Source organism: Humulus lupulus, chromosome 7, assembly GCF_963169125.1.
Source record: "Humulus lupulus chromosome 7, drHumLupu1.1, whole genome shotgun sequence".
Taxonomy (NCBI): domain Eukaryota; kingdom Viridiplantae; phylum Streptophyta; class Magnoliopsida; order Rosales; family Cannabaceae; genus Humulus; species Humulus lupulus.
Genome location: NC_084799.1, coordinates 112,228,200 through 112,240,316, shown reverse-complemented (window position 1 = coordinate 112,240,316; position 12,117 = coordinate 112,228,200). Strand labels below are relative to the sequence as shown.

At 34.0% G+C, this 12,117-nt stretch overlaps 1 protein-coding gene across 1 annotated transcript; it reads right to left on the bottom strand.

The window, feature by feature from the left end:
- Positions 1-7,572: 7,572 nt before the first annotated feature.
- On the bottom strand, positions 7,573-8,781 carry LOC133789841 (fasciclin-like arabinogalactan protein 11). Its single transcript, XM_062227552.1, has one exon. The coding sequence runs from the start codon at positions 8,689-8,691 to the stop codon at positions 7,771-7,773; it is 921 nt and encodes a 306-aa protein (XP_062083536.1). The 5' UTR covers positions 8,692-8,781; the 3' UTR covers positions 7,573-7,770.
- Between the last annotated feature and the right edge of the window lie 3,336 nt (positions 8,782-12,117).

Here is a 12,117-nt window from a genome sequence, read left to right as displayed (position 1 = left end):
CAAGTAAGTGCAATTTTATTAATTTTTGTGATTTAAATTTAATTTTTGTGATTTTTTTTTATAAATTGACATAATTTCATATTTTTTTATTTTTGGATAGTTTTATATTAATGATTATGTAATTGTTTTAGGTTTAAACATTGCATTTTAATATTTGATTTTTTTAGAATTTTTTATTATAATTTATTTATTTTTTATTAACTTTTTTTTAAAATTTAATTTAATTTCGAATTTACTTATATAAATGAGTATATATATTAGGAAGACTTCTCAATCGTTACTACCCATAAATGGGTACTAACAATTATGATGATGTGGCAGCATAATGACTTGGTATAGCAAGTCACCAACAAATAAATATTTTTTTTAACATTAATTTCGAATTTAGTTATTATTATTTTTGTCATAATTAATGTTGTTTCCAACCAATGAGAGACACTAGCTATATTTTAGAAATTGACATGCATTTGAAAAATGAAAAGTTTACAATATTATATTCTTATAATAAATACATGTTTTTCATCAGATAACCCTTCCAAAAATTTGAAAAAATCAAATTTTATTTTTAGAAATATTAATTAACAACTATAAATATGGACCATTGATTTTAATCCAATGGTTAATATTAAAGTAACCATCCATAGGTAGTAACCATTAAGAGTGCACCCATATATATTAACATATATATTTTGTATAAGTTTCATTTTATTAATTGATTAGTTTGATTATTATTAGTAAATTTTTGTTTATATTTTGTTAACTTTTTAAATTTTGGGTTTAATTGGTTAAATATGTATAGATTAAAATAGTTTGTTTTTTTAAGTTATATTTTATTATTGATTTAGTTAGGATATTTATAGTCGATTTTTCTTTATGTGATTTGTTAACCTTTTTTAAAAAAAAATTATTATTTCTGGTTTAAGTATATAAATGAGTACATATAACAAATTATTTGTTTTCTTTAAGCACATTATTATTTATTTAATTACAATATAGCTTTAATATATTTTTCTTTATATTTTGTTAACTTTTTTATTATTTTTTTGTTTATTGTTATATTTGAGTCAGTATTTTGTTGACAACTTTGTTGGTGAGATCGAGCTTTGGAGGATTTTATATTAGAGGTAATATTTTAGACCTTCATGTATAATTAAGATATTGAACTTAGTAGAATGTACGAATTATAAAATAGTGGAGATAGGTTCTGGGACTGTGTGCTGCGGTGATATAAGGTTGTAATTATGCATGTTTGATTGATTAATTGATTTGTTGTATTTATTTGATGAATATAGGTTTATTTAAATTTTGGGAAATATGATCGAAATAGGGGAAATGTTGCCCAATTTTTTCTAAGATTTAGTCATTTGAGAATTATGCATGTTTGATTGATTAATTGGTTTGTTGTATTTATGTGATGAATATAGGTTAATTTAAATTTTGGGAAATATGATAGAAGTAGGGGAAATGCTGTCCAATTTTTTTTAAGATTTAATAATTTGGGAATTATGCATGTTTGATTGATTAATTGGTTTGTTGTATTTTTGCGATGAATATAGGTTTATTTAAATTTTGAGAAATATGATAGAAATAGGAGAAATGTTGCCCAATTTTTTTTAGGATTTAGTAATTTGAGAATTATGCATGTTTTATTGATTAGTTAGATGTTTTTGTGTATATCATGTGTTGTATAAATGCAAATTTTAAATTTGAGAAATGTGATAGAAATAGGGGAAATGCTGCCCAATTTTTTTTTGACATATTGTTTCTTTTATTTACTTGTCAATTAAGTAATCCACGAACTTAATTTTTAATGTTTGTTGCTTTGTTTGTTTGTTTTTTTTTTGTTGTGTGATGTTTGACAATGGATAGAGATTGGATGTCAGGGGATAGGTTATCCATGAAATATAGGAATGGAGTTGAGTATTTCTTGGAATTTTGTGCAAGAAGTACTCAATCTCCTAATCGTATTCCTTGTCCATGTATTAAGTGCGGTAACATTGTGAGGATGCAAATTTTTAAAATAAAAGACCACTTATTTAGGAATGGAATAGACAAAAGTTATAAAGTATGGTTTTTGCACGGAGAAATGATGAAAATCACTGATGAGGGACCATCTAAGAATAATAAATATTTTGATGTTGATTATGAAGTTGATGATATTCCAGAGATGATTGATGATGCACAATATGAATAACATGTGGATCTAATTAAATTTCAGTCAATCAAAGAAGATGCTGAGAAACCTATTTTCCCTAATTGTACAAGGTTCACTAAATTATCAGCACTGCTTAGGTTGTATAACTTAAAAGCCAAACATGGGTGGAGTGATAAGGGAATGACAGAGTTGTTAACATTTTTAGGAGAATTATTACCCGAAGGTAATGAAATTGTTGTCTTCATTTTATGAAGCAAAGAAGACATTGTGTTCGTTAGGCATGCAATATGAAAAAATACATGCTTGTCCTAACGATTGCATCTTATATCAAAATAGATTTGTTGATGCAATTGCATGTCTGACATGTGGCGAGTCTAGATGGCAAAAGAAAAAAAATTCATATGCAGTTAGAAAATGTGTCCCTGCAAAGGTTTTATGGTATTTACCTGAAGATTGGAAAAAATTTGTTGCAAAAAGACTAACCCCAGATTGGGAAGAGATGAGAAAACAAAAACAAGATGCTCGGGCTCAGAACAAGTATGCACATCACTCAGGGCGTGGTTGTTAGGCACTGGTAGAGCAACAAATGGAAGAGGAATTGGGTCATGAGTTGACTGAATATGACAGAGTTGAGATGTGGACACAGGCACGGATGAACAAGAAATGAGAAGTTATTGAGGAAGAAGCTCGAGATGTGGTCAAGAAGATTGTAAGTGTTCTTCGATTTTTTAAAATAATTGTAATGATTAATGTGTGTGTTAAATTCTAATTGATTTATTTACTATGTATATAGGCGAAATACAGGCAAAAAGTAGCAGAAGGTGAGTTGGTGGAGGAAGGTTCAAACGATATACTAACAATGGCATTAGGCACCTCCAGAGCATGGGGGATGTGTTAGGGGGGTCAGTGCACATGTCGCTCCCCGTCAATTTTTTCATGTCCCACTGCCAAAAAGATTCAATCGCAAACAAAAAGGTGTGGAAGATGCTTGTTATAAAGACCTTGAAGAGAAATGGCGTCATTCTGAAGAAAGGGCACGTTCAACAAGAGGAAAAGTTAAACCAGTTGATGGCGCATATTACATCTCAACAGAGCGGTGCATTTGGATCATCAAATGCATCTGGTTCGGGAGTAGGAGGAGCCTCAAACACAGCACATGCACCATATGCCCCTCCACCAGCGACACAGGCACAACATGCTCCGCCACCACCGACATGGACATCATATGCTCACCGACCACCCTCACAGCTACCATTTGCTCCTCAACCACCGACACAGGCACCATGTGCTCCCCCACCACCACAATCAAATTTTCCTGATGAGGTAATAGTTTCTTATTAATTCTTTATTGCATATATTTGATACAGTCAAAATACACCAGTTTATCGAAAAGTATAACAGATTAATTGGAATGTAACAGATTAATTGTAAGTTGTGTCTTGGTTCGACACAAAATATAGTTGCAGAGGGAAAACTTTTAAGTACCTGTTCCACAGAAATACATAGCGTTCAACTGCCTCCTGGAAATTATTGTGTCAGAGTTGAGGTAGCCATTCAAGAGAACGCTAGTTTACCATATCCGCTTATAATGGAAGGTTATACATTGGTTGGACAAGCAGTTGGGTATGATGTTGGATGGCCACAACATTAGGTTCTTACTAATCAACAAACGAAAGAGCCACTTGTGCCCTCTACTCAACAACCAAGACAATCAAAGAAAAGAATAGAAGCATTAACATAGGAGCCTACAGAAGTTCCTGTCACAAGAATATTGAAGTGTTTGGTGAAGTTTATTGATAAATGGAAAGCTGACCACGTGGTAGAAATTCCAATTGTTGAAAGGGTATTTGGATTCCAAACTATCGCTTTGTTAGGGAAAGATGATATCCTCCACTTTTGCAACTATGAGATGATTGGACAGACTGAGCTAGCATTATATATGAGGTACAATGGTGTTTATAATCTTTTAGTTTATTTAGTTTAACTTGAAATTTAATAGTTTATTAACTTTTTTAATTATGTGTAGCTTCCTCGATGATTTGGTGCAAACGAAGGGATTGAACCACATGTACACTTTCATGCATCCCGCTTTAGTGTCCACTAATGCAGGAACCAATGAAATACGTGCTAAAAATCTCTTTGATCAGTTTCTACAGATGGAGCTAGAGACACAGTTTCTAATTTGTCCTTGGAACAACAAGTAAGTCAACTTAATTTTATATTCATATATTTTGTTTATTGATAAATATCTTACACAATTTTTTTTATTGTAGTTTCAGTGGATGTTAATATTAATTCAGTCACACAGTCATTCGGTGGCTTTTTTGGATCCTATAAAATCACATTTCCGTCCGGAAATCAATGAGATAATTATCATGTAATTTATTCATATTACTTAATTAATTTATGATTTTATTTCAAACTCATATATGGGTAAATATTAATATTGTGTGCAGGGCGTTGGATCAATATGATACACAACGAAGACTAAAAGAGTCAATCAATCTAAAAGTTTGTGTTCCTAAGGTAAGTAAATTATATTACTTATCGTATTTAAGTTATTTAAGTTAATAATAATAATATCTAGAAGCTATTATTTATTATTATTATTATTTAAGTTAATAATAATAATAACTTAAATATCTAGAAGCTATTTAAATTAATAAATTATATTCCACGAAATATGAACCAAAAAATCTATCATATATACATCATCACATATGTTGGACCTATCAATAATATTCATACAAAGTTGTTATTTAGTAAATTAGTTTTGATTAACATCATTTAAAACAATACTCATTATTAGTTGAGATTTTCATGCATTCTAGTTATACATGCACTTTTATTTAAATTTCCAACAAAATATTCAATATACTCATTTGGTACCCTGTGTTTTTGCAAAGTATCATTTTGGTACCCTCTGTTTTCAATAATGCTCATATGGTACCCTGTATTTTAAAATCGTACATATTTGGTACCCTAAACTCAGATTTGATAGATAAAATTTTGTCAATATGATCAAACTGTCATCAATTATTTGTAATTATGTAATTAAATTTAAATTTGTAACTTACATAATTGACAGCAGTTTGATTAAATTAACAAAATTTTATCTATCAAATCTGAGTTTAGGGTACCAAATATGTACGATTTTAAAATACAGTGTACCATATGAGCATTATTGAAAACAGAGGGTACCAAAATGATACTTTACAAAAACATAGGGTACCAAATGAGTATATTCCCTAATCACAATAACATTAATAATGAAAATAATAACTTTTCAAATTCAAATTCTTAACTATCTATTTAAGTATCCATATGTCGATTTTTTTTCTATTTTGTTTTTTATATTAAAAAATAGAGTAAATTAGTTTTGATTAACATCATTTAAATATACTTCTATCATGTATTATTTTGGAAAGTCGATAATGAAAAAAAATTCATAGAATTTAATGTTCACTATCTATATATGTGTAAATAATTATACCTGGGTTAACATGTTGGGAATTGAAACAATCTATATATGTATCATAAACAAAATGCAAGAAAATTAATTACAGCTAAAGTGAAAAATACAAATCTATACCATAACATAGCATATCTTTAATTTAAAAAAATTAAAAATTTTAAAAAAATATAATATGTTACCTGAAGGTGAAGTGCATGTCTAGAATAACCACAATGGAAATAAAGTGTAGATTTGATTGTGTAAACAGAAGTCAAGAAGAAAAACAAGAAGAGAAAAAAAAAATTATGAAAGCACAATAACAATAATGAAGAAGAAAAGAAGTCAGAAGAAAAACGATAAAAACAGAAAAAAAATAATAATGCTTACGTTAGATAAATTAGACAGATATTTATACGGTAGAATTGTCTATTAATTTTTAAATATAAAAAATAAAAAGTAAAAAATCAAATATATTTTCAGCATAAACTCATTTATTAAGGAGATGAGGGAAAACCTTTCTTTTTTTTTTATCCTAAATTTATGTAGATCCCACTAATCTTTCCCATTTCTAAAATTTAGTAAACACTTCAATAGAAATGGTTACCATTAGTTTCCATAAAGGTTATTTTTATAAAACACTCATTTTTTTAGGAATCATAACTATTTTATCAATTAGTCGATGTCATTGATTTTAATGATGATTTATTTTTCATCGGAAAATTTCTTAATCATTGCTTTAGGTTTTCAAACAGTTTTCTTCTTTCTTCTCGAACAACATGTTTTAGCAGTTATGATTCAAAAAATTGGAATACGTAACTGTTCCATCCATATTTGAATATAGTTGTTAGTTAATTATTTCAAATTAATATATTATTTTATTGTTTTTTTAAATACTAATGTTTAGTTGTTATTATTTGAATAATAATGTTCAATTATTTTGTTTTGTTTTGTTATATGGAGTGGATCAAAATTGTGCAACTTTGGAAAGATTCAGACTACAATTGACAAAATGAGTATTTTTTCCTTAAAATACTAATAATCTATTTTATTATATTTTATATAACTGATAACCTGGTTTTAAAAAATTGCTAGTTATTTTTAATTTAATATATTTTATTTTTACTAATTATTTGTAAAGAACTTATTACTTACTAAACTTTTTGTTGTCAAAATATATCTCTCGTTTTTCCTCAAAATACATATGGTTAATAATATTTTATTTCCTTTTTTTTTGTCGGTTGATTTTATTTCTCCAAACAAATTTGATGCTGGTAGATCTATCAATTTATCCCAATTAACTTTTTATATGATCCTTTATTCCGGATCTTTGTCTTTCCTTTGATGATCTTTTATATTTTAAGTTTCATATCCAACTTTCCGAAAGCGTCTAAACTATGTTTTTCATAGTTGTGTGCCCACATTTTGGGTTGACAGAGAACTTATTTAGTTTGATGAATTTTTTTCCTCTTTACCGAATTATACATTATATATTTTTTCAATGTATTGTTGATTGTTTAAAAAAAAAATAACAAAACTTATTTTAAATTAATTTTTAATTTTAAAATAGAAAGTAAAAAAAAAACGGATCTGTTTTTTATACTAGATGGATGAATAAAAAAAGGTGACAATATTAATGTCTAGATATATTAACTATTGGTTTTAGCAATTGATATATTAACTATTTGATGTGACTAATATCACGTAAATTATATTTTAAGACCTTTATTGAATAATGGTAAGAGGTATTAGCTAGGCGGCACCGAAAAAAAATTTCCTGTCTCTAATTTTCTATTTTTTTCAGATTTTACTAAGTAGATTAAGACACATCATTTATTTATTTAATATATATTTAAATTATTTACTACATATTTTTTTTCGGGGCACCTCCTTAATGTAATTAATTTATGTGTGGGTACGTGACATCACAGAGAGCCCCGTAACAAAAAGAAAAATACTTTTCAAATTAAGTGTATAAACTAGTTTTAATAAATGTCTCGACAACAGAGATGAATATTAACATGAAAAAATTAATTAAAACGAATTGAAAAAGTGCAAATGTTCCCATCATCACCAAAAATAAAATCAACATGACCAAGTACAACCCAATACAAATCGCCCATATTTCAAACAAATCTCGAAACAAGGGATATGTTAAGTCAAACTAAACAAACACAAGAATTGTTGCGACCATAGAAATGGAAATAACTCCGAACGACACCGCGCCAGCTCCGGTAGTAAAATCAGGCGCACCAGACGCATTCGTTTTCTGATCGTCATCATCATCAGCAGCCGGGCCATCCGCAGTCGACGACATTGACGACGATGAATTCAACGACGACCCTTTTGGCTTTGCCAGAAGAGCCGGTGCAGGTGAAGGTTGCAGCTTCGGCCTCGGTGCAAAAACGCCAAAGGGAAGCAAAACCTTATCAACTCGATAAATAGCTAGCTGATTGTCCGAGAACACCGTGGCGGTAATGGAGGCATTGACAATACCAGTAGATATGTTAACCCAATTTCCTTCGGTAGTAATGTTCATAGGATAGTCATACGAATTAGCAGCTTGTGTACGGACAGGGTTGCTGAGAGTCTCGAAGTTGGCCAGCGATATGAAGGTAGGGAGAACATGGTATTGCATTAGCTGGACCTTTTGTTCGTTGCTCAGGGTGTTGAGGGTTCCAGGCTTGAGTGTAGAGGCGAAGGCATCGTTAGTTGGGGCTAGGATGGTTAAGCTGTTTGAGGCACTGAGCTGGTTTTCGATCTGAATGAGAACTTCGGTGCTTTTGAGGAGGCGAATGAAGACGCTGAAGCCGCCAACCTTTTCGAGGATTCCAGTGACGTCCGTGGGAATCCGGCTTCGGCCTTTATGCGGAGGAGCTTGAACAATTGGCTCTTCGGACAACGGGGGAGCAGAAGAGGAGTCTACGGATGGAGATGGCTTGGGCTTCTGTGGTGGTTCAGCCAAGGGTTTGGATGGTGGATGTGCTAGTGTTTGGGATGGGGCATGAGCTGGGGTTATGGCTAAAGTTTTAGCACAGAAAAGGACTGTTAGGAATGAGCAGATGACAAAGTGTTTAATCATCATGGCTTTTCGAGGAGCTCTGCTTATATATTGTGTATTATGCTTTATGCTTTTGCTCACAAGAAAAGAATGCTATGGTAGATTTAATTTGGGTTTTGCGTTGTGTTTGGTGCTTGGGGTTGGGTTAGAAGAGGGGATTTATAAGTGTTGGGAGAGCTACAAGTTATAGAATAGTAGTAATTAATTAGGTGTAAAGGTACAACTTTTTTTATTACAAGTAGAGAAAATACTTTAGCGTAAGTTTAGTGTCATGCATATTTTGATGCGTGCACTTTTGTTTCCCTATTACGTCATTTCAATGGAAAAGAAAGAAAGACATTCCTTATTTTCTCGACACAAATTGAGGAGTATTACAGATTGGGAGATGAACGATACTAATAAGTGCTCTATTTGATGAGGCTGATTGCTGATTGCTAAGGGAAGGTAAATAACTCCCATCAAGTGTAATTATGGTACGGAGGACTAATCAAATATATTAAACAAATATCAACTATTGAACAAATAAAATATCAAATTGGAGATACATGAAAACACAATGACTTTATATATATATATATATATGTTTTGGTCATATATAATACGTCATCATAGTAACTTATGAGCCCAAAATATTCGGCCCAAAGTCTTTTCCTCACACTACTACAAAAAAGGTTTTTTAGGACTAGCATTGCGAGTCCTAAAAAATTTTTTAGGACTCGTGGGACGCGAGTCCTCTATTTGAGAGCCTTAAAAACTAAGGTTTTTTAGACAGTTGGAAAGAATTGATGATGAAAGAAATGATGCATAAGTTCTCAGACGGGAGGTCCGTTCACGAAACCGAGCATATGGATCTGGTGTCAAGAACCACTGAGAAGTCTCCCTTCTCATAGTGGATTCAGAATGAGCCTAAGCCCCGAGACTTCGTCATCCCTTCCCTGCCTACATTTAATGGAAAGGGAGATCCGTTAAACCACCTGTTCCAATTTCAGCAGAAAATGGCGCTAGAAGCCAACAACGAAGCCATTCAATGCAAGGTCTTATCAACGACTTTCTCTAGGCCAGCTTTGCTATGGTTCCGACAGTTAAAGCTCGGATTTGTCAACAGTTTTAGTGACCTCCGACGAACTTTTCTACAACAATATAACGCGAACCATGAGGCACCAAGAATGATAGTTGACCTCTATTGGATCGAGCAAGGGGAAAATGAACATTCGAAGGCGTTATACAGCATTTCATTGACCTCGTGCATCAAATCCACGACGTCAACCCGATTACTGCAGCCAATCTCTTCGTCAAAAGCTTGCAGGTGGGATCTCTCTTACATGAAAATCTCACCATGACACCACCTTATGACATGGCCGAGGTTCAGACCCGAGCCGAGGGCGTCTTCAGGGTCTTAGAATTTCAAGAGCATGCACAGAAGAAATTTGCACTTATCTCCGCTCCACTAGCAAATAACCCTCTGCCACCTGCTAGAGATGACAAGAGGAAGAGAAATCAGTCAGACCACACAAAGGAAGGGAAGAGTCCAAGACAGGACCAACAGTCACCGTGATACCCTTCCTTCGAATACACCGTCCCGCAAGAAGTCATTTACGAAGAAAATAAAGAAAGACCTATCTGGCGTGAGCCGTATAAGATTACCACTCCTCCAGACAGAAGGGATAAAAACAGATATTGCCACTTCCATAAAGATCACGGTCATACGATCGCTGAATGCCATAACCTGAACAATCAGATCCAAGCCCTCATGAGAAGTGGGAGGCTTACCCAATACATTTAGGAGGCAAGCAGACCCGGCACCTCGCGGCATAATCCTGCTTCTGCCCTAGTACCACAAGCTTCAGACCCCGTGCGCACAACCTCTACAAGCCCACAAGAGCCTTATAAGCAATTCCCCATGATACATGGGATCGTGGAGCTCAATGAAAACCAAGAGCATTTCACCAAAGTCCATAAGATGATGGAGGAGCGGGTGAAGCGATACATATCGTTAGGCCATGCGGTCAATCTTGTCACTTCAGAAGATAGAAGTTATCCAGCCTCTGCAATCTCCTTTACCGACGATGACTTGCAAGGAGTGCACCTACCCCATGACGATCCTCTCGTCATTTTTCTTCTGGTCGACCATTGCTAGTTGGGTAAAGTTCTAGTCGATGGGGGCAGTGGGGTTGACATCCCCTTCTGGGAAGCCTTCTAGAAGATGGGGCTTGAGGAAAATAAGATTCGGCCCTCTACTATCCCCATCTTGGGATTTAACAGCCAGAGAGTATACCCGAAGGGCATCATGCAATTAACCGTGGTGGCCGCAGAGCGTACCCTGCTAGTAGATTTCCATCACAAGCTACAACGCCATCATGGGGAGAAATTGGATCCACAGGATGCAAGGGGTAGTCTCGACTTTGCAATAGGTGATGCGATGCCTCTCGACCAACGGGCGCACACCATCGACATCAAGGGATGCCAAAAGCAGGCCAAGAAGTGCTTCCTTACCTTGAAAGAAATAAACAGTTCTGGCACTTCCTCCCATAACGACAATCCTGACAAATAGCAATTACAGCACGACCTACCAGCATGCCTCAAAGGAATCGATCTACAGGAAGACCAAGAAAAACCCCAAGTCACACTCGATGACCTAGAGAAAATATGTCTAGACGACGCTGACCCATCTAAAATAGTGATGGTAAGTACCAAGCTCTCTTAAAACGAAAAATGGACCCTAGTCCAATTTCTCAAAACTAGAGTGGGAACTTTCGCCTGGTCTCCACACGACATACCCGGAATAGACCCCTCCATCATGAGTCACAACCTTAATATATCAAACAGCTTCCCACCCGTCAAGCAGAAGCAGAGGAGGTTCGCTCCCGAAGTAAACCAGGTCATCCAAGAGGAGGTACAACGGCTCCTGAGCACAGGGGAAATCGAAGAATGCCTATATCCCAGTTGGCTAGCCAACCCTATCATGGTCCCGAAGAAGAACGGGAAAAAGAGAGTATGCATAGACTACACCAACCTAAATAAAGCATGTCCAAAGGATAGCTACCCTCTACCGAAAATCGATCAGATGATAGAAGTCACGGCAGGGTTTGAAATAATGATCTTCCTTGACGCCTACTCTGGATACAATCAGATCCCAATGAAATCAGAAGATCGGATCCACACAGCTTTCATAATCGAAGGTGGATTATATTGCTACAAAGTTATGCCCTTCGGACTAAAGAATGCAGGCGCAACATACCAAAGGCTGATGCACAAGATTTTTTCCTCATTGCTTGGGAGAAACATGGAGGTCTATATTGACGACATGGTCATCAAGTCTAAACAAAGCTCTTTACATATAGGCGATTTGACTGAGTGCTTCGACATTCTCGACAATTATAAAATGAAATTGAACCCCTCCAAGTGCACCTTTAGGTTGTCCTCTGGACAGTTCTTTGGGTATGTGGTCCG